Source organism: Trametes versicolor, assembly GCF_000271585.1.
Source record: "Trametes versicolor FP-101664 SS1 unplaced genomic scaffold TRAVEscaffold_7, whole genome shotgun sequence".
Taxonomy (NCBI): domain Eukaryota; kingdom Fungi; phylum Basidiomycota; class Agaricomycetes; order Polyporales; family Polyporaceae; genus Trametes; species Trametes versicolor.
In genome coordinates, this window is record NW_007360327.1 from 1519275 (window position 1) to 1538422 (window position 19148).

Here is a 19148-nt window from a genome sequence, read left to right on the forward strand (position 1 = left end):
CGCGAACTCTGGTGCGGGGAAGGCGCCACGCAGGGTGATCGCTATCGCTGGATACTCTGCGACGCGCGACGACTCTACCGCAAGAGACACGGAGAGAGAGGCGTCCTCGGTCGAGAACTGGAGGCTGATGTGACGGTTGATGAGCAGACCGATCCTCAGGCGTGTGACGGAGCGGATGCGCGGAAAGTGCCTCACGGAAGGAAGCACATCTTGAGGGAGCATGAAACCGAACTCGACTGCACATAAGGCTGGAGTCATCACTGAGATGAGCAGTGCGTCTCGGAACTCTTGGATGCGCCCGTCCTCTCCGATGTCGTTTTGATGCTTCATCTCGAGTCTGCGGAGGTGCGGAAGGTTCACACGAGGTGTGTGAGGGTGAGCTCGCATTTCGTGCAAATATCCGAAGATGAGGGTTTGTAGCTGGGGTGCCGACGAGAGAAGGCGTAAAAGTTGGCTGAAATCGCCCTCTGAGCACGGGCCAATGATGGAGAGGGATGTCAGTGCTGGATATGAGCTCGAGGGGATGCATGGTGGGCGGCGGAGCTCTAGGGTGCGGAGCCGTAGTGAGTCGCAGAATTTGTAGGGATCTGGGCTTTGGGTGTCAATGGCGTGATTGATCCAGGCGCAGCGTTCGAGATTGGGTAAGAATGGGAGGGCCAGTCCGGCATTGGAACGCATGTCGTCTGAACCCTCCACATAGAGCTCTCGTACACGCTCGCGCATATCTTCAAGTTTGTTTTGTACTGCGCTGGCACTGCGGTCCCGGATATCACGAAGGATGACGTATAGAGGACCATGAGTGCATCGGTGAATGTAGCGCTTGTACAATGCGACATTCTGAGGCCATTCGTCGAGAGAATCGTCCGATAGGACTGTTGACCATAGCGACGGCGTTACCAGTGCCAAATTGCGCCATTGACGACAGACAGCAGTGAGTGGGCAAAGGTCTTCGACTTTCCACATGTTCTCCGACTGAAACTCGACAGGAATGGCTCCTGAGTTGCCAGACCATCGTCGAGGTACATCCTCGAAGATCTTGAGGAGTAGCTCAGGTGGCAGTCGGGCTACGGGGGAGTACGAGTTGATGATTCCGCGGACGGTCTTGACGACATCGAATGCGAGCTGATCGAGCAAGCGCAACTGGTCGACTGGATGTCAATGCCATATCTTGTGAAACGTCTCCACATGTCCCTACATTTTCAATATCTAGGGTGCTGGGTTGAGCAGCGGTGAGTGGGTGATATTCTGCCGAGAGGTCTGGGTTGCGATGAGCACATACCTCTGCCCGAGATCTAAGCGATGGCGCTCTCGGCGCACAGACGCTAGGAGTGATTCGGCGAGCTTGATAGGCTGAGAAATGTGTGCGTTCATGTCGACCTGCATCATGGTCAAGTCCAAATGTTGACGGTGGACGACGACGAGCGACGACGGCGACGATGAGTCTTTGAATACTATCCGGCGAGGAAGCCACGCGTCATATTGGCGCTCATATATGTTGCCGCATGCATCGCTAGCGCTTCTCCTCCCCCCATCCGCCTAGCCATATTCGCCATCTACGGGGCGCAGCATCGCGCTCAATCAGACTTTGACATAAACTCAGTGGGGCGCCGAAGTTTTCGTCCAGCATCCTCTCATTGCAGAACGACGACGTGTACATGCTGCTTCAGGTACGGGAGTTCCAGGGCATATACTGATACTCACGCGCGACGCAGAAGTTGCCGCCCGCCACCGATGCACTGGCAACAATTGTTGAGCTTGCGCCGTGTCTCGCTCGCCATCGGGTACGTCCATATATTACCCGGTGCTGGGGTGGGACAGGCAGTGCCGGTACCAATAGCACATAAGCTCCATTGGGCGCACCGATTGTCCTCCCTCCCTGGCTAGATTAAGCCATGATCGAGAGGTGGCTAAGTTGCAGCTTTATATCACAACAATAACCCTCTCCAAAAACATATAAACTAGTACCTGCACGCCGCTGCTGGGCCTCTCGTTACTCACCGCCATCACCGCTGAAGGTCCCCTCGAAATCAACATCTCCACTACAGTCACATCGACCATGGGTCAATACTGGCAGTTGTACGTCTGTCGCATCGATACTCACTTGTATGATGTGGCTGACTCTGTTACTCGCCATGCTCAGCTTCAACGTCAACAGACTAGAGCAAGCGGACCCGGAGGGTGGGCTCAAGCTCGGAAGTATCCTCTTCTCCAAACAGCCGTTCCTCGTGCGCAGTTTAGCCATGCCCTACCCTGTGTAAAGTATTCCTCTCAAAGCTTTCGTTCGGTCCGTGCGCCTGACACAACATATGCAGGCCTGAACTCGCAGGATACCTCGCAAACACCCTCCCACAGGGTCCTATCGCGAAGAAAGGTCTGCTCTCGCTGCCGGACGAGCTTCTCGACAAGATCCTCAATGACGCCGACCTACTCGTCCTCGACGGCGTATGCCTCGCCATCACATGCAAGAAACTGCTCCTAATCGCCGAGGGGAGCTTGCTTAAGGCATCCCGCGTCTATTGCTCCGCCGGCTGGGCGCACTGCCAAATCGCGTGCCTCGGAGACTACGCAAGCCTCGACAGCGTGCCCGAAAGACTGCTGCCCCCCGCACAAAAGGACCGCATCCTCGAGAAGCTCAAGGCGAAGGGCCTCGGTCCCGAAGATGCCCGCGGCTACGCCGGTCTCAGCGAGATCAGCATCGAGCCCGGCCAGTATCGCGGTGTGCGTGATCTGGGATCGTTCATGGTGAGACTGCCCATGCCGGACCGCCGCCTGTTCGTCGCCGCGCTCGCCGTGACGTTCCCCGCGCGCGACGACTGGGCGCTGTGCATCACTACGAAGCGCGAGTACGTGCGCGCGGGCGCGCTCGCGGAGCTGAGCGGCCAGCCGGGGGACGTCCAGCCGTTCTTGCAGTCGTGTGCGGCCGACCTGGGCACGGCGCTCTTCACGCGGTTCTGCTTCTCGCCCGACGACAGCTGTGCGATGGTGAACGAGTCGGTCAAGATTAACGAAGGGAAGTGGGTTGGCGATCGGGTCGCCATTGATACGCTCGAGCGGGTAAAACTGGGCCAGCCGGAACAGGAGTGGAAGGACGTGACGGAGGAGGTCGTCGCGGATATCAAGGATATCTACCAGGACTAGTTCGATGAAGACTGGGAAGAGGAGCTCACGAAGAATCGAGGACCATATCGATCCTGGTATTTCCAATGGGACGATGCGCACGAGTTGGACGCGCTGCTACCAAGCCCGGAGGAGCAGAGGCGCCGTGAACTCCTGCAGGAAATGTTTCGTAAGATGTGGGAAACACCTGGTGATATTTGAAGAGCGTATGTGTGTGTGTATGTTAGGCTAGCTCAACCAATTCAATGTATGTTTATCCAATGTGTACTATCAGAGTCGTGAGCACCAGTAGCCATGGCTTTTCGATTGCAATCGGCCCATTAGGAGGGCCTTAGGCCTAGGGCACGTATTACACAAGCACTTAGTATTAGCAGCGATTAGGTATAAATGTCTTCCTCCCGATGCACTGTACCAACTCCAAACATTGGATGCCGGGAACGAGCGGGTCGGGGGCGCGTCGCGATCACGTGATGCAACAAATGAGCCACGACGTGATCGGCGCCTACGCCTCGTCGGCTAAGGACGATCGTTCAAGTCAACGTCCACCACCGCCACGCCTCTTTCTCTTCTCACCTCCGCCTCCTCCTGCTCTCTCCCCTCACGACACTCACGACCACCCACACTGCGCACGACGACCATGGCCAAGCCACGCAACAGTGTCTTGTACCTCTTCGATCCTCTCCAGCAGTCGCCCTCTACCCCACGCCGCGACTCCTCGCCCGAACTAGGCGCTTCTGACAAGGAGAATGACATCTCGGTCGGCGACGTCACGATGTTTTTCAACCGCATGTATGCTGCTCCCAAAGCACAGGACGCACGGCCGCAGACCCCCAAGGGTCAGTTGATCGACTTTGGTGACACGCCCGCCCAGGGCATGCTCTGGGACGACACCGTGCACGACGGTAGCGATGCGGACGAGGAGCAATCTGAGAATGAGGGGGAGAATTCGGGTGCCGTTGTTGCTCCTCGGACGCCTCTGGCTGAATTGTCTGTGGAAGACACCCCGAGGCCGCTGCAAGACTCCCGCCGCCCGCTCCTGGCCCCCGCATTTGCTCCTACGTCTCCGTCTCCCAAGGAACAACCTCTCCGAGCGCTGCTCGCCGCACCGCATGGCTCCCCGTTCGCAGAAGTAATCAACTCGATCACCTTTTCTGCCTTGAGCATCGCCGATGACACCACGACCACTGCAGACCAACCTCCTTTGTTCCGGAAGGAGGTCTCCGAAGACGGCCGTATTCCGTCTCCGTTTCCCGAGATCACTATATGCGCTCCCGAGACGCCAAGTGTAGCTAATTTCGATCTCGGGCACAACGAAGAGCCTATCGAGACACCTGCGACGAGCCAGTCCAGGCTTCGTCCCACATCGGCACTCACTCAGCTCTCTCCGGACGATCCTCGCCGGACGTCAGTCGACTTGCATTCGTCCTTCCACCTTCACATGCAGTCCGACGACATGTCCTTTGATTTACTGAACGACAAGATCTCTTTCTTGGGAAACGCGCAGGACTCGTTCTGGGCTGGGGCTGACGACACAATGTTCGACTTCGACGAGGAGAACTGTAAGCCCGCCACAAAGGGCATCAAGAACAGGCTTGCACCTGTCGAAGAGCAACCGATGGAGGAGACTCGACGTGTCTTCAGTCCACCGAAGGTTGCCATCGACGTGCTTGTGGCGAACTCCCCTGTCACGGCCGCCATGCGTGTGCCGCTACCCATGTCTCCGCCGCCATCGACCCCACGATGTAAGCTCTATCATGTTATATACCCCGTCCACGTGCTGACTCTTTAGCAGTCGATTCGCCTCGCATATCGGCGGAGCATGTCGCGATGCCGCCCTCACCACCGACCTCGCCCGTGTCCCTTGACGAGCCGTCTCTCATGATGGAGTTGGAGCCATTGCCACCGCCCGTGCCTGTGCCAGCGTTGCGCATCATGAAGAAGACTTTCAAGATGACCGGCCGGATTTACAGTACTCCGCCGGCCGCTGAGACATCAGATCCTGTACCCGCCAGGCAACCCGCTGAGAAGCTCGACCCTGTCACCAAGAAGTCTTCTCCTACGGCCGCCGAAAGTCCTGCTGTCGCCGCCCCTGCGACAATCTCGGCACCTCAGCCTCAGCACCCGCGCCCCAACTACCGCGGTGTGCAACGTCCGCCCGCGAGCATGCTCGCTGCGGGCGTGGTGATCGGGCTGCCGCCCCAGGGATCCTCGCACAACACCTCGACGTCGACGTCGAGCTCGAGTTCCGCCGGCAGCTCTGCCTCTCGCGCCGCTCGTCCTCAAGACGGATCCCGGTTCGCAGCGGCGGGCATCCAGCGCCCGGCTTTGCCGGCCAAGGAGCGCAGTGTGCCGCGCAGTGCGACTGCGGTTCCTGCGAGGCAGGTCAAGGCCCCCTCTGGCATCTCTCGAGCTGCGTCGGCGAGCGCGGCTGTTCTGAGGTCCGCCGTTGGAGCTAGCGGACTGCGGCCGCCCTCCCGTATTGCTGCGCCGGGCTCGGGCGCGGGGTCGACGCTTCCGCGGCCGGCGTCGAGGCTTCCTGGGCCGTCGGCGGTCGGACTCTCGCGGACGGCGAGTACGACCAGCGGGATTGGCCGCCCTCGCTCAGTGACTGCTCCCCGTGTCCCGACTGGAGGGCGGTTCTGATTTCCATGGTCCCCGTTCTCCGGGCTCGCGTAGAAGATCCAAGTCTCGCTCTGCCTAGCTGTCATCCCCCGCTGCATCTCACGCCCGCACATATAATTGACACATCCTCGCATTCGCCCCTCCGTCATCTGGAACCCAACATACATACGCATATACGCACATACCGACCGGACGCCGCTGTGGCCGTCCGCGCCGCCCCGTACAGATTCATTATGCCCCGTCATTTATGGTTTATGCCTAGCGTTATCCCCCATCCCAACGTCCCTCGCGCCCTCAACAGCAACATCGCCTCTCATCACTGTGTTTTCACTGACTACAGCCGTGTGCACATCGTTGTTCACGTCCGCGTTTTCGAGCTTTGATTTATATGTCACGAATCGATTCCGTCCGTCCTCGACATCATCCGTCCATCCATCCCATCCTGGTACACTTCTATTTCCCGTCATCACGTCGAGTCTCCCCCCTGTGCATAGCTATCCATATCCGTTGCGTATGTCATTCGTTGTTGCTCCCCTTGTCTGCAGATAGCGTCTTCCCTGCGTGGTGGAGAATGGCATCGCGAACGACTGCATCTTGATTGTGAGTTGCCCTCCCTATGAGAATTGTACTCACATGCGAGACACAAATACGTATGGAATTGCACGGATGTTTCATGAACAAGTGAGTACCGTTCTACCCAGGTTGGTTCCATGCTGATACATATGCTGGAGATATCTGGATGGACATCCAAGCAGCGGCTACACAAACCTTCTCGTCCATATCGTCCAAGAAACAATTCGTGACTAGCACTGAGTGACGAGCTACTTATACTCAGGCTGCAGGGTGCGCACCCGCCAGGTCGTTTTGCAGTCGCTATTATCGAGGTACCGCAGTGCTCAGCGCTCGCGAATTGACTGACCGTCTTCTGCAGGCGCTGCTCGTATCGAGTTCCCACCATGTGTCAATCTGCCAGGCGCACGCCGAGGCTGTCCAAGGCGACGCAAATAAGTACGTATCTGTTCAGCAGGACCTGGCATGGGGACATTGTATCTGGGAGCGTGTCCCAGTCGACGTCGTCTTCCTGCGCCTCTTCTCCCCGACGAGTCAATGAGTCACCACCATCATCCCAAAAGCCACAGAGCACGCCCAACCTCCCTACATATTCATCCGCCGTTGCGAGCGGCGTACACGGGAGCAATGCTATGACCAGTTACCAGTGTGGACATCAAACAAAACGTCAGTACCGCAGACGTCGTCATAAAGGACCTTCAGCTTACATGTTCAAGACAGTATGCGGCTGCTCGATACGCACACGGGGGCCTTCGTATGGATCAACAATCCGTCCGACGTGCGGTACGCCATCCTCTCGCATACCTGGTCCCCCGACGGCGAGCAGCCGTACCAGGACCTCCTCAAGATCCAGGCGGCGCGCGACCAGGACGCATCACAGGAGTCCCAGGAGACATTACAGGAGTCCCAAGAGACCTCCTTTTTGGACGACCCCGCCGTGTCCTACAAGATACGTGGTGCGTGCGCGGCGGCGCGCGAGGACGGCTACGCGTTCATCTGGATCGACTCGTGCTGCATCGACCAGTCGAGCAGCGCGGAGCTCTCGGAGGCGATCAACTCCATGTTCGAGTGGTATCGCATGGCAAGCGTGTGCTACGCGTACTTGTCTGACGTCGAGGACGACGATGACGTCCTCGCTGAGGGCTCCCAGTTCGCGTGCAGCCGATGGCATACCCGCGGGTGGACCCTGCAGGAGCTCCTCGCTCCGGCCGTCGTGGTCTTCCTCACGCAGCGCTGGAACGCGTTCGGCACAAAAACATCGCTTGCGGACATCCTGGAGCGAATCACTGGCATCGACCGCGCAGTGCTCACCGGCGAAGCCACGCTCGATAGCGTCAGCGTCGCGCGACGCATGTCCTGGGCCGCGACGCGCACGACCACACGTCCGGAGGACGAGGCGTACGCGCTCATGGGCCTCTTCGACGTCAGCCTTCCGACAATATACGGCGAGGGCCGACGTGCGTTCCTCCGGCTTCAGGAAGAGATCCTGCGCAACATCCCGGACCAGAGCATCCTCGCCTGGCGTGGGCCGCTTACGCGAACGACGACGCTCCCGTGCGGCGGCTGGGGCCTCCTTGCGCGCTCGCCTGCGGACTTCGAGCACGCCGCAGACATCACCCCGGTGTCAGACGAGGACTTCGCGGCACGGCTTGGCCTGCCTTTCACGACCCTTCTGCCAGGGTTGCACTATGCGCTGACCCCGCATGGAGTCCGGACGCGCTTTTATGCTGCTCATGCACGACACCTGGAGGGCGCCCCTGCGTTTGTCGGATGTCCCGCGCGCGATCGCACCCTGGACGCGAAGGGTGGCTCCGCTTATGACTTCTGCGCGATCCTCCCGTGCCAAGACGGGAGTGGCCGGCTCGTCGCGCTTCCGCTCTGCGTCTCCGCGAACCCGGGCACGCCTGGGTTATTGGTAGGAACCTGTCGTGAAGGCTTCGCGCACTGCGCGTTCACCGCCCGGACGTTTGCGCTCGACCCGGACGACATCGGCGCATGCCTATCGTTGTTCACCGTAATGGAGCTCTGCGTGCAGCTCTCGCTAGCACATGCTCCTGGGCGCGGTGCGGGCGGCCAGATTGCTTGGACGTGCTCTCCGACAGCGTGGACACGTTTAAAACTCGCGCCGTACCCGTGGTGCTCCTCGGTGCTCTCCAGACAGGGATACCGACTAACATACGACCCGCCTACACATCCGAGAGCGCACGAACGCACGCATATTCACGTCCTCAAACTCCAAGACCGAGCGGCCCACGACAGTGTGTCCATTCACATCGACTTCGTGTGGCATCGACAGTCCGGAGGCTCCTATGTCTTCCCTGCGTTCCGGGTGTTGTACCACCCACGCTCTTACGATCATAGCACGGAGGGAGGGGCCAGGGAGTCGCAGGCATTGGCGTGTGCATGTGGGGCCGAGACAGCGCACTCGCATGTGTCCCTCACGGGCTCCCAGGAGGTCGCTCGGTCGCACTACGAGTTCCAGCACGCCCCAGATATCTCCCCCGGTGCGTTGCATTTGACCCTGGCTCGTGAGCACCGCCTGGACAAAGGCCCCGACTCGGATTTTTGGCTCACAATCGAGGTGTCTGGCACATTCTTCGCGGGCCCAATGTCTACTGCAGATTCGGACTCTTCCTCACAGTAACGACGTTGTAAAATGCAGACGTGAGCTGGGTTGAAGTGGCGTGCGACGTGATAATATACAGGTGGCGGATGGTTGTGTAGTGGGGCCCTGCTCTAAGCCGAGGCGACGCGGCCCATTAGCTGTAGTAGTACGTACGTATTAGCGTCCCCCGCCACATCCCATGACGGCGAAACGGCAGTCGGCCTGTGTCGACATCTACGTGTGTCGCGTGCAGCGTCTGCATCCTGCGCGGCCGCACCCTAACGGAGCGCACCACGGCAGATATACAAGAGGGGTTGGTTCGCCTCGGGGGTGGCGCTGGGGGGTGGCGCGTGGAGGCGAATGGTGCAGGCTGCTTAGAGCGAGAGCGTGTCCTTCCAGCGCTCGGCGACTGCCTCCCCGCGGAAGACCTCGTGGAGGACCTCCTTGACGTCCTCGACGTAGACGAAGCGGATGCCGGTCTTGACGCTCTCCGGCACGTTCTCCTCGATGTCGGGGCGGTTGCCCGCAGGCGCGATGATGGTCTTGATGCCTGCACGGTGAGCGGCGAGGATCTTCTCCTTCAAACCACCAACGGGGAGCACCATTCCAACCAACGAGATCTCACCCGTCATCGCTAATCACGGATGTCAATATTCTTCCAGCCGCAACATGTATAGCAGGACTCACCAATGTCGGGGTTAATCTTCGTCTTCGTGAAGAGGGACACAAACGCTGACAGGAGCGCAGTGCCTGCACTCGGGCCCTCCTTGCCAATGCTGCCCTCAGGCATATGCACGTGGATGTCCCGGTCGGTGAGGAAGAGCTCGTCCGGCGTCTTCGTAATGCCGAGCTCGTAGGCGTGGCTCTTCACCCACGAGAGTGCGATCTGCGAGCTCTCCTTGATAACGTCGCCGAGCTTTCCGGTAAGGAGGATGCCACCCTTGCCAGGCATGGACTGCAGGGTGTGATATGTCAACACGTAGCTACGTCTTGACTGCAGGAAGACTCACGATGGCTTCGATGGGCATGACAGCTCCAGAGCCGTTACCGAGGTACCCGAGGCCGGTACTCACACCAGCGGGAGGCGCCTGAACGTACAACCTGTCCTTCTGGTAGACCGCGGGGCCGACGTACTCCTTCAAGCTCTCCGGGGTGATGCGCACGTGCACGGTCTCGGGTACCTTGACGGGCTCACGCTGGACGGTCGTGACAATACGCTCCTTCTCTTCCTTCTCAGCCGCTGAGGTGTGGGGAGTGGAGGTCTCTGGGGCTCCGGGAGTGTCTGGCGGCGCATCCTGCTTCTCCACCGCAGAGGAGGCCTCAGCAGATTCGTCCGACTTCGCCGCGTCAACAGCCGCGGTCTCCACCGCCGGAACGGGAGTGGGCTCGGGGAACACATCTTCACCAAGGTCCCGCACAATCTTGAGGGCAGCCTTCCGGTAGATCTAGGGATATACTGTTCGAAAGCAAATCCTGGTGCACATTGATCAGCGACGTACCTTGTCGATGTGCTTCTTCAAGTTACGGACACCACTTTCGCGGCAGTAGTACTTGATGAGGACGTCGACAGCTGACGGCTCGAGCTGCACGTCGGCCTCCTTGAGTCCTGCAGCTTCCTTCGCTTGGGGACCAAGGTACTTGGAGGCGATCTGGGCCTTCTCCTCGGAAACATAGCCGCTGACTTCAAGGACCTCCATACGGTCCAGTAGGGGTGCTGGGATCGTGTCGAGCATGTTGGCTATGGGAGACGTGGTAAGTATCAAAATCGTTCAAGGGCCTAGTGAACGTACCTGTGCACACGAAGAGCACGCGGGACAGGTCAACCGGGACGTCCATGCTAGAGAAAATGATGTTAGTCTTTCTTGCACCTTTAATATGAACTTTATGCTCACTAGTGATCAAGGAAGGCTGTGTTCTGCTCCGGGTCCAACATCTCGAGCAGGGCGCTCGCCGGGTCACCGTTGTGTCCGCGGCCGATCTTGTCAACCTCATCGATAAGCACCAGCGGGTTCTCGGTGCCTACACGCTTGAGCGCCTGGATGATCTTGCCAGGAAGGGCTCTGCATGAGATACTGTGTCAGCGTGCAAATGTCTTCTAGGTGCATGCACACATACCCGACGTATGTGCGTCTGTGACCCTTGATTTCCGCAACGTCGGTCAAACCTCCGACGGAGAAGCGGAAGAACTGGCGGTTCAGAGCACGAGCGATCGACTTGCCGATAGACGTCTTTCCAACACCCGGGGGCCCAACCAAGCAAATGATTTTGCCCTCGACGGTGCCGCGAAGCTTCCCGACAGCGAGGAACTCCAAGATGCGGTCCTTGACGTCCTTCAGGCCGTAGTGATCCTCGTCCAAAACGGTCTGCGCGTGAGAGATCGAATAGTTCTCAGGCGAATGACGACCCCACGGAATCTGAGAGACGGTAGCGCGTCAGCAGGGGGGTCCTTGCAAATCTATGCCCGACGTACCTGCGTGAGCCATTCCAGGTAGTTCCGGGTTACGTTGGCCTCTGACGCGGCGGGCTCGAGATGCTGGAGCTTGTTCAGCTCCTCGTCGAAGACCTTACGGACTCCCTCGGGCATCTTGAGTGCGGCTGCGCGCTCCCTGAACTTCTCGATCAGCTTATCCTTGCCGTCCGACTCCATGCCGAGCTCCTTCTTGATGCCCTTGAGCTGCTCCATGAGGTAGTACTCGCGCTGGCGCTTGGCAATCTTGCTGTCCACATCGCGTGCGAGCTTGCTCTGGAGCTGAGCGTTAATAAGCTCCTTCTTGAGCACGAGTAGGGCCTTGCGCAAGCGGTCGTCGACAACCAAGCTCTCGAGAACATCTTGCAGTTCGTTCGGGTCCCCAGTGGATACTGCAGCAGCGAAATCTGCGAGCTTGTCCGGCTCGTCGAAGACGTTCGACGCGACCTGGTTGATGGAGAAGTTGGCAATCTGATCCCGGAAGAGAGGGTTGAGCTGAGCGATGTCCTTGAACACAGAGACGATCTCCGACATGAATGCGCGGATGTACTGGTCGTCCTTGTTGTACGGCTGAGTAGCGAGGTTATCCACGTTGACGACCGAGACGGAGAACTTCTCGAGGAAAGACGTCTGCATGGTCATCGGCGGACCGTCGCGCTCGGGAGGGGGCGTCGGAAGCTGGACCTCGGTCTCCGTGGTAGTGTCTGCCTGTGCACTCTCTACCGGTTCGACTTTCGCGAGTTGACCAGCCTTCACAAGTTCCGTGATCCGGATGCGGCGGTGAGGGTATAGGACTGCAGTGAGCCCTTCCTCCTTCTCGCCTTCCTTGTTACTGGATGCCGTGAAAACGCTGGTGATCTGCGCGAAGACGCCGACAGGATGTACCGAGTTGATGTCCGTAATGATGTCACTGTCCGCGTTCTCGTCCTTCAGCAAGAAGGCACCGAGGTAGGGCTGGCCGCGACGCATCATCTCCTTGATAGCTGAGACCACCTCGGGGTTCCGGATGACCACTGCCTTGTAGAAACCAGGGAAGAGCGGACGACGAGCGATAGGCAGAGCGAGGACCTGAGGGTAGTTTTCCGGGACAGACTGCTTGGAAATAGACGTTGGTGACGGTGGTGGGGATTCTGGCGGAGGTGACGCCGGTGGGTCCGCACTGTCTGATCCATCTCCAGAAGAAGATGAAGACGAGGAGGGAGGGGCGGAGGGCGGCGTGGATGCCGGTGGTGGGGACTGGCCATCTTCTGCACTGTCCAACCGTACACCTGTCTGTGACGAGTCCGCATCGTCAGGCAAATTACTTGACTGCTGGTCGCGTGGTGCGCCCGACTTCGAGTTGTTGACCCAGCGAGGAAGGCGGAGTGCAGTCGTGGGTGTGTAATCAGTGACCGTTGACGAGTAGAATGTGCGTCGAGCAGATAGATGGGTTCTCGTAGCAGACAGAGCTGCCCGAGAAGGTCCAGCAGAGACCATCCATCTTGAAGGACCTGGGTCGCCTAACCGCCGACTACATGTCCGCGCGGAGCCTGTCGCTGTTCGTATGCTTCCGAAGATGTTCATGCGCTCCGCCGGAGGTCAAATAACCTGCCTGAGGCTACGTGTAGCGAGGACAGGGAGGAAAAGAGAGGCAGGGATGGAGGAGGGAGAGAGGGAAAGAACCGGGGATGAGTAAATGCGCGACCCAGCGGGAGATGCGTCAGAAAGCGCGAGTGTGACGCGTCACCGGAAACGGACGACTTTTATCTGATAAGATGCGATTTCCTCCGGGTATGCTTAGATAAGATAAGATGTTGTTTCGCTCAGCCTGGGAACTGCAGCACGACGGCGCACCGACCTTGTCATCAGCGCTCACCTGCACCAATGTCCTGCTCATCATAGCCTCCAAATACAAGAACAATGTCCGATAAAAACGCTTCTATCGTTAGGAATGCGGAGAAAAACAATGACAAACTCTTCCCAATATTCCAGAAGAACCTTTCCAGCGACAATCTCGCCGAGTTTGCCACAGCCGCGGATAAACTGTCGGGATGGCTGAGCAGGGACAAGGCATATTACACGAGGGCTAGGCCTATGGTGAGTATTTCCCATGGCGAGCTGAGATCCATATGCTGAATGCGTGTCGAAGATCATATCGCTGATGGAGGTATGGACACCGTTCCTTTGTCCACCGGAGTGATTCGCGCTGAGAACGGTACGCAACAGACCGCACACGAGACTGTTCTCCGCCACAGTAGATCCACCGCCCCCTTTCACGTGTCCAGAGTCACAGACGACGTCAGGCCATGGGCAGATGCATATGTGAAGATCCTGCGGACCGTGATGCATTTCGCCATGCTCTTCTCGGAGAGCGCCCTGCAGCGTGAGCCCGTCCCACGCCCTCTGCTTCTTTGTGTCCGCGCAGCTGAACATTGAACACCGCTCTGTCTCCGCGTGAAGTGCGTCTCCGGAGGTTGTTGCAGGCCCTGTGCGACAACGTTGACACCTTCCTGTCGCAGCAGACGCTCTTCTCCCCGTCCGCGACAAACAGCCCGATTGCCTCGTGAGTATCTCTCGACGCCAATGCCGCTTACTCCCTCCCCTCCAGCCAGTCGAAAGGGTAGCATGCGCACAGATCCCGCTCGGATGAAAGGCTGACGCCGTGCGATAGTGTAGCAGGAACACCCGGGGCGCCGTTGCCACCTCCGAGCGCTTTGCATCCCACCGCCGCTCCCTTGCAACCGGTTGTACCAAGACCGATTTCTGCGGGCCCTCCGCGATTCGACCCCGCCAATCCACCCAAATTGACCGAGGCCCAGATCTTAGCCGTGCTCGCGCTTGCCAAAGCTCAAGGGACCCCTGTACCGCCCACTCCAAGTACGACTGCGGTAGCAGTCCTCTCAGGAGCGCCTATAACACCACAGACGCCCGCGCCTACGGGGCCGACGCCTCTCCCGCGTACAAAGACCTTGAGTGCTTCCCAAGTTAACCCCACACCTTCACCAGTAGCTACTGACCCCGCGATGGCACCCGAACACTCGCGCAAGGCCAAGAGGCGGAAAACACTGCCCGTGGACTTTGACTTCATCGAGGCCGACCTCAACTGGTACAAGGACACTCATGCCGCAGAGGCCACCGCTGCGAATCAAGATCCGACCGGCACGGCGCCAAGTACGGTCGTGAACACCCCGACTCTCGTTCCCGAAACCACCTACCCTACTGCGGAGACGTCAGAGGATATCAAGCCACTCGTGGGGATCACTTCCGACTCCGAGGCGACCTCTGCTTCGCGAGATGGGCCAACCGCGCCATCCACCCTTGAGACAGTGCCTGTGACAAAGTCTCGATCACCATCCGTTCCCCTGCGAGACGTTTCGCGCACGGCCTCGGTTTCGCAACCTGACCGTATATCGGAAAGCGAGCCTGCGAAGTTGCTCGCCAAAGAGGAGCCGGCGCCCGAATCGCCTGTCATGCTCGCGCCGTCCCTCACGAGGCGTTCTAACGAGCCCAACGGCTCCACGCCAGTCGAGAGCCCGTCGGCTGTTCCCCACAAGGCGCTATCGCCGCTGGCAGGGGATGCTCTGCCGTCGCCGCTTGCGACGAAGAAGACGAAGAAGAGGAAGCGTGGCCCACCTGGCCTCAAGTTCCTCCCAATGCCTTCTGGGGAGCAGCCGCCAGAGCCTATGGCCGTGGACGAGCAACCGCCAGAACCTATGGTCGTGGACGGGATCCCTGGCCTTGAGAACGGATTGGCAAACGGCCGAGAGTCTTCGATGCGCTCTGCCAGTGCGTCTACGTCTGTTGCTGCGCCTCCTGTACCCCTTCCACCTGAACCTCCAGCGTCTACTCCACCCAAGGGCGAAGCTTCTACGCACCCAAGTGGCATGGTTAAGGAAGCTGCGGCTGCTGCAGAGTCGCCTGTTCCAATGGACATAGAGACAGAGTCGGATCGATCGGCAGAGATCGTTCCGAATGGAGACGCTCCCAACGGCATTGAAAACGACCCTGCGTTAAGTGTAGAGGCACGACCACCCAGCGATGGGCACACACAGACGCGGGAGTTGCCGAGTATGGCTCCGACGGAGCTATTGACGAATGGCAAAGCGCCGACCCCGTCGAAAGAGTCCGAGGAAGGCTCCGAGGTCGAGCGCATGCTCCTCTTCATCCAATCTGCCTCAAAAGTTTCTACCCCTACGCCTGCTGTAGAACCTCCCCTCGCCGTCCCTGCCGTCTCCACACCACTCGCTACGAACGGTTTTGCGCCCAGTACAAATTCCACGAGTGAGTTCCTTGCGACACATCAGTGTGCTTGCGACTTAATAGCGCCTCGGCCAGCTGCTATGGAAATTACAACTGCCCCGGACGACCAGTCCCCGTTCGCCTCCGCGTCCGCGCGTGTCCTCAACATGGTACGTGGAGCCTCCTCCATGACGCCCGCCAGTCGGCCCGTGGTCCTCGAATTCGAGCTCTCCGCGGATGAGCTCGCGCAGATCGCGAGGTGGACTGACCGCAGCAAAACTTCCGAGTAGGTGTCATATTTCGAACCGCGCCGTGCTTCGTTCACTGACAGGGGCCACAGCGATCTTTCTACGGCCCTGTGCATTACGTTTGCGTCCTACACAACTGCTCAGCTGCAGGACGTCACCCCGGAGTCGCCGGCAGGCGCTGCGGATATCGCGAAGTACGGCCGCCCGGCCCCGTGGCCCCAGGACGGGACCGCATTCGTGGCCCTGAACGCGGGCGAGGGCGGACAGGGCGGCGAGCGCTTTACGATCTCGCCGCCATTCATCGTACGTCACGTCGTCCACCACGCGGACCCACCACTCACTAACAACTCTCACGCAGTCCACCGTTGACAAGTGCGTCGACCTCGGGACCCGCAAGCTGCATGCCGGCCTCAACTCGATCCACCTATTCCAATACCGCGACCACTCCGACCGGGCGTTCCTCGCGCTCCTGCACCACCCGACGCGCGCACAGCTCGCCGAGCTGCAGACCGCGCGCGACCGGGAGCGCGAGTGGCGGCAGTTCCTGCATGGGCTCGGGCACATCGAGCTGCAGGTCCCGCGCCTGTTCCCCGCGTCGCTGCTGGGGTCGAGCTTCGTGAGTCCCAGCTAGCCGTGTGCGGGATGGGCGGCGCGCGCTGACGACTGTTGCGCGTGTTTGGACGGTGCGCCGCCGTCGCCCGCGGGGGGCCCGCGTGCGCGAGGGACGGTCGCTGTGATGTGGTACTATAGGTGTACACCCCGACTCTAGATCTGAGGGGCCTGGTAATGCGTGTAAATACTGTACACTGTAGGTAATATTGTCGGATGGATCATGCTCTGCGCCGCTGTGTCGCTCTTGCTTTCACCAAAGTTCGATGTGTGTGGATGCTGTTTATGCTACATGTACAGGGTATGAGTTACCGAGCACTGCTAAATAGTCCCTTAATAACATAGCTGCTGACCCCACCCCATCCCCGGTCAGCTCCAGATCAGCTCCCGTCCTACTATACGACCCATCCACGTTCAAGCTACAGGTGTACCGCGTCGGATGGCATCCACCTTTCCCCGTCCTGCATGCCATGATTCGTGGTGGCATGGCAAATTCCCGCTTGTGGGTAAGACAAAGACGAAGGGAACGCGTCGGTCGTGTGATGCAGCCGTACTCTCAGGCCCAGGCTTCATGGCGAAGGGCGTGGGCGCGGTAAGGCCGCAAGAAGGGGTGTTGGCCAGACATAGGATGGGGTCAAGCACCGACGTACGCCAGGGAGAATGGCCGGTGTCAGTGTCGGTCTTGAGGCCTTGGGCTTTGCGGTGAGATTATCGACACGGAGCGTCTCCACAAGCTGGCAGCCTTGCGCTCTTCTTCGGATGGTTCGGCAGCATGGAACACAAACAGCTTGCTGGACATGTCCGCAAGTTGTATGAGTTTGAAACTGTTCTGGCCGTGCCTGATTGCCGCAGTGATGTCCAGTGGGCCGGAATGTGGGTCCTGGAAGCGCGATGAACCATGATCAGCAGGAGCTCACGGCTACACGTCTGGGTACATACAGGCATCCACGTATTGATTGCGCAATCAGCATCGGCCTGGACTACGAGCGTGCCCTTGAGGGGCCAGTCCGTCTCAATGTTCCAGAGCGCGGCAACGATCTCTGCGCGAGACGCGTCTGGGGGCAGGGTCTGGTAGACCTCCTCGACCGATGCCTTGGGCAGGCAAAGGAGATGCACTCGGACGTGCCTGTGTTCGAACCTACGCGCGCAAACGCAATGAGCAACTTATAAGAAGCGCTTTGCGCTTCCATACCTGAACAATTCTTCACGCAGCGCCCAGTTGCGTGCGGCCTTGGCTGTGGGGTTGTCGACAAAGAACTCGGAGGTCTCGACGCCAGCGGAGGGCCTGCCCTCGACCGCGTGCCACACCGCAGGGACGAGTGTTGAGGCCTCCGATTCCAAAGGGTGTATTGACACGTCTTCCTTTTCTTGCATCGCGTCTTGGTCCACGTCTTGGTCCGCGTCTTGCGCCACTGGTGGGTCCTTGGTGTTTGCCGGTGAAGGATCCGTGACAGGGTCCGATTCGTGATGTGACGGATTTAGCGATAACGACCGGAACGTGGCAAGGGTCTCAGCTGGAGGTGGTGAGCGAGAATCCTGGACGGGGGTGGAGGGAGTCGGAGAGTGCGAGATGGTGGCAGATCGCAAGGAGGCCTCCGCGCTAAAGGGGGGTTCGGAAGTCACAGGACTTCGAGTGATGAGAAGCCCCGGGTCTCCCGATCCAGATACACGATGCTCTTTAGGCGGTACGACGGCAGGCTGGCTATCAGGATATCGAGTGACGGGGGTGGAAGCGGAGGGGGTGGCAGGTACACACATGGGCGTGTCGGAGCGTCGGGGTGACATAGCTCGAAGGGGTTCAGGATACAGCCCCGAAGCAGGATTAGCGGTACTGCTCTTCCCCTCAGCAATCGACGCAAGGTGGCCGTGGTCGCGCCGGGGTGTCGAGGGTCGCGTGCCCCTCGTGGTCTGCACATCTCCGCCCCCAATATTCATCTCCTCTGGCGCGTCTGTACGAGGCAATTTTGGTGCAGGCTGCCCCTCGTTATCCGCCTCCTCTAGTGGCCTCTTGGAGACCGAAACAGTCCCCGACACGGATACATCCCGACTTGGCTCTCTGCCCCCCTGCGCCTTCAACTCCATCTGCATCTGTTTAGCCAATTGTACGAATTCCGAGCATCGGTCATCAGATAGACGGGCGAGAATACGCTGCTTCGCAACATGCTCGTTCAAGGCAGGATCGCGCCGTTTGGCGTATTGGAAGATGGTCGGCATAAGGAGCTCGCGACATTTCTCGAGTAAAGACTTCGGCAAGGGAGTAGAGGGCGGGGGAGGTGGGGCGGCATCCGTAGACACGAGATGATCATGGGTCATGTCTACGTCGCCGTCGGAAGTGGAGAGTGTTTCTTTCGACACAGGAGGCTGGAGCGTAGGAGGAACTCGGGGTGGCGTAGTAGCAGGAAATTTCGCCATAGCTGCTATATCAACAAGGAAGGCGTCCACCACGGTGTCGCTGACAGGCATCGGATCCGATTCAGGGGTTGAACTATCCTCGTCTTCTTCTGTAGGATCTTCGTATATATCTTGAGGTTCACTTGCGGTGACAGGTCCGGTCGGCTCTCCAAACTGCGGCGCACCACATTACTCTCCCGAATTCCTCGAGGTGTATGTATGCGACTCACCACATCGATGGTCGGGCGCGCCCCCCGCGTTTTCCATCCTCTCCGCTCCCTGGTTGGTGACGGTAGGGCCG

The 19148-nt window shown here is 59.2% G+C and overlaps 7 protein-coding genes across 7 annotated transcripts; 4 read left to right on the plus strand and 3 right to left on the minus strand.

The window, feature by feature from the left end:
- Nucleotides 1–523: 523 nt before the first annotated feature.
- Nucleotides 524–963, minus strand: TRAVEDRAFT_59252 (uncharacterized protein; the record flags this gene model as incomplete). Its single annotated transcript, XM_008041562.1, is given in 2 exon segments — nt 524–754; nt 774–963. 2 exon segments carry the CDS (start codon nt 961–963, stop codon nt 546–548), a joined length of 399 nt encoding a protein of 132 aa, XP_008039753.1. The 3' UTR covers nt 524–545.
- A 1093-nt stretch (nt 964–2056) lies between these two features.
- On the plus strand, nt 2057–3138 carry TRAVEDRAFT_48662 (uncharacterized protein; the record flags this gene model as incomplete). Its single annotated transcript, XM_008041131.1, has 3 exons — nt 2057–2076; nt 2141–2254; nt 2313–3138. The coding sequence occupies 3 exons, from the start codon at nt 2057–2059 to the stop codon at nt 3136–3138; spliced, it is 960 nt and encodes a 319-aa protein (XP_008039322.1).
- A 616-nt stretch (nt 3139–3754) lies between these two features.
- Nucleotides 3755–3979, plus strand: TRAVEDRAFT_126532 (uncharacterized protein; the record flags this gene model as incomplete). Its single annotated transcript, XM_008041563.1, has 1 exon — nt 3755–3979. A coding segment is annotated over one exon (225 nt), but the record flags the coding sequence as incomplete, so codon positions are not given.
- Nucleotides 3980–7030: 3051 nt separating this feature from the next.
- On the plus strand, nt 7031–8953 carry TRAVEDRAFT_48664 (HET-domain-containing protein; the record flags this gene model as incomplete). Its single annotated transcript, XM_008041132.1, has 1 exon — nt 7031–8953. One exon carries the CDS (start codon nt 7031–7033, stop codon nt 8951–8953), a length of 1923 nt encoding a protein of 640 aa, XP_008039323.1.
- Nucleotides 8954–8968: 15 nt separating this feature from the next.
- TRAVEDRAFT_29660 (ATP-dependent protease La) lies at nt 8969–13034 on the minus strand. Its single transcript, XM_008040960.1, has 8 exons — nt 11385–13034; nt 11030–11328; nt 10807–10974; nt 10705–10751; nt 10414–10652; nt 9925–10359; nt 9602–9869; nt 8969–9548 (listed from the first exon to the last, which is right to left on the minus strand). The coding sequence occupies exons 1-8, from the start codon at nt 12855–12857 to the stop codon at nt 9289–9291; spliced, it is 3189 nt and encodes a 1062-aa protein (XP_008039151.1). The 5' UTR covers nt 12858–13034; the 3' UTR covers nt 8969–9288.
- A 246-nt stretch (nt 13035–13280) lies between these two features.
- Nucleotides 13281–16785, plus strand: TRAVEDRAFT_21191 (uncharacterized protein; the record flags this gene model as incomplete). The annotated part of the gene is made up of 9 exons (XM_008040866.1): nt 13281–13457; nt 13587–13743; nt 13821–13923; nt 14032–15641; nt 15684–15885; nt 15931–16150; nt 16206–16463; nt 16598–16655; nt 16757–16785. 9 exons carry the CDS (start codon nt 13281–13283, stop codon nt 16783–16785), a joined length of 2814 nt encoding a protein of 937 aa, XP_008039057.1.
- A 173-nt stretch (nt 16786–16958) lies between these two features.
- TRAVEDRAFT_59255 (uncharacterized protein) lies at nt 16959–18491 on the minus strand. Its single transcript, XM_008041564.1, has 3 exons — nt 17649–18491; nt 17396–17594; nt 16959–17336 (listed from the first exon to the last, which is right to left on the minus strand). Exons 1-3 carry the CDS (start codon nt 18389–18391, stop codon nt 17127–17129), a joined length of 1152 nt encoding a protein of 383 aa, XP_008039755.1. The 5' UTR covers nt 18392–18491; the 3' UTR covers nt 16959–17126.
- Nucleotides 18492–19148: the final 657 nt, after the last annotated feature.

Coding starts and splice junctions, on each gene's coding strand:
- TRAVEDRAFT_29660 (XM_008040960.1), bottom strand. CDS start 12,857: ATGGTCTCTGCTGGACCTTCTCGGGCAGCTCTGTCTGCTACGAGAACC. Junction 10,975..11,029: donor CACAGACGCACATACGTCGG/GTATGTGTGCAT, acceptor TATCTCATGCAG/AGCCCTTCCTGGCAAGATCA. Junction 9,870..9,924: donor TCATGCCCATCGAAGCCATC/GTGAGTCTTCCT, acceptor CACACCCTGCAG/TCCATGCCTGGCAAGGGTGG.
- TRAVEDRAFT_59255 (XM_008041564.1), bottom strand. CDS start 18,391: ATGAATATTGGGGGCGGAGATGTGCAGACCACGAGGGGCACGCGACCC. Junction 17,595..17,648: donor CTGCGTGAAGAATTGTTCAG/GTATGGAAGCGC, acceptor TTGCGCGCGTAG/GTTCGAACACAGGCACGTCC. Junction 17,337..17,395: donor CAATCAATACGTGGATGCCT/GTATGTACCCAG, acceptor TCGCGCTTCCAG/GACCCACATTCCGGCCCACT.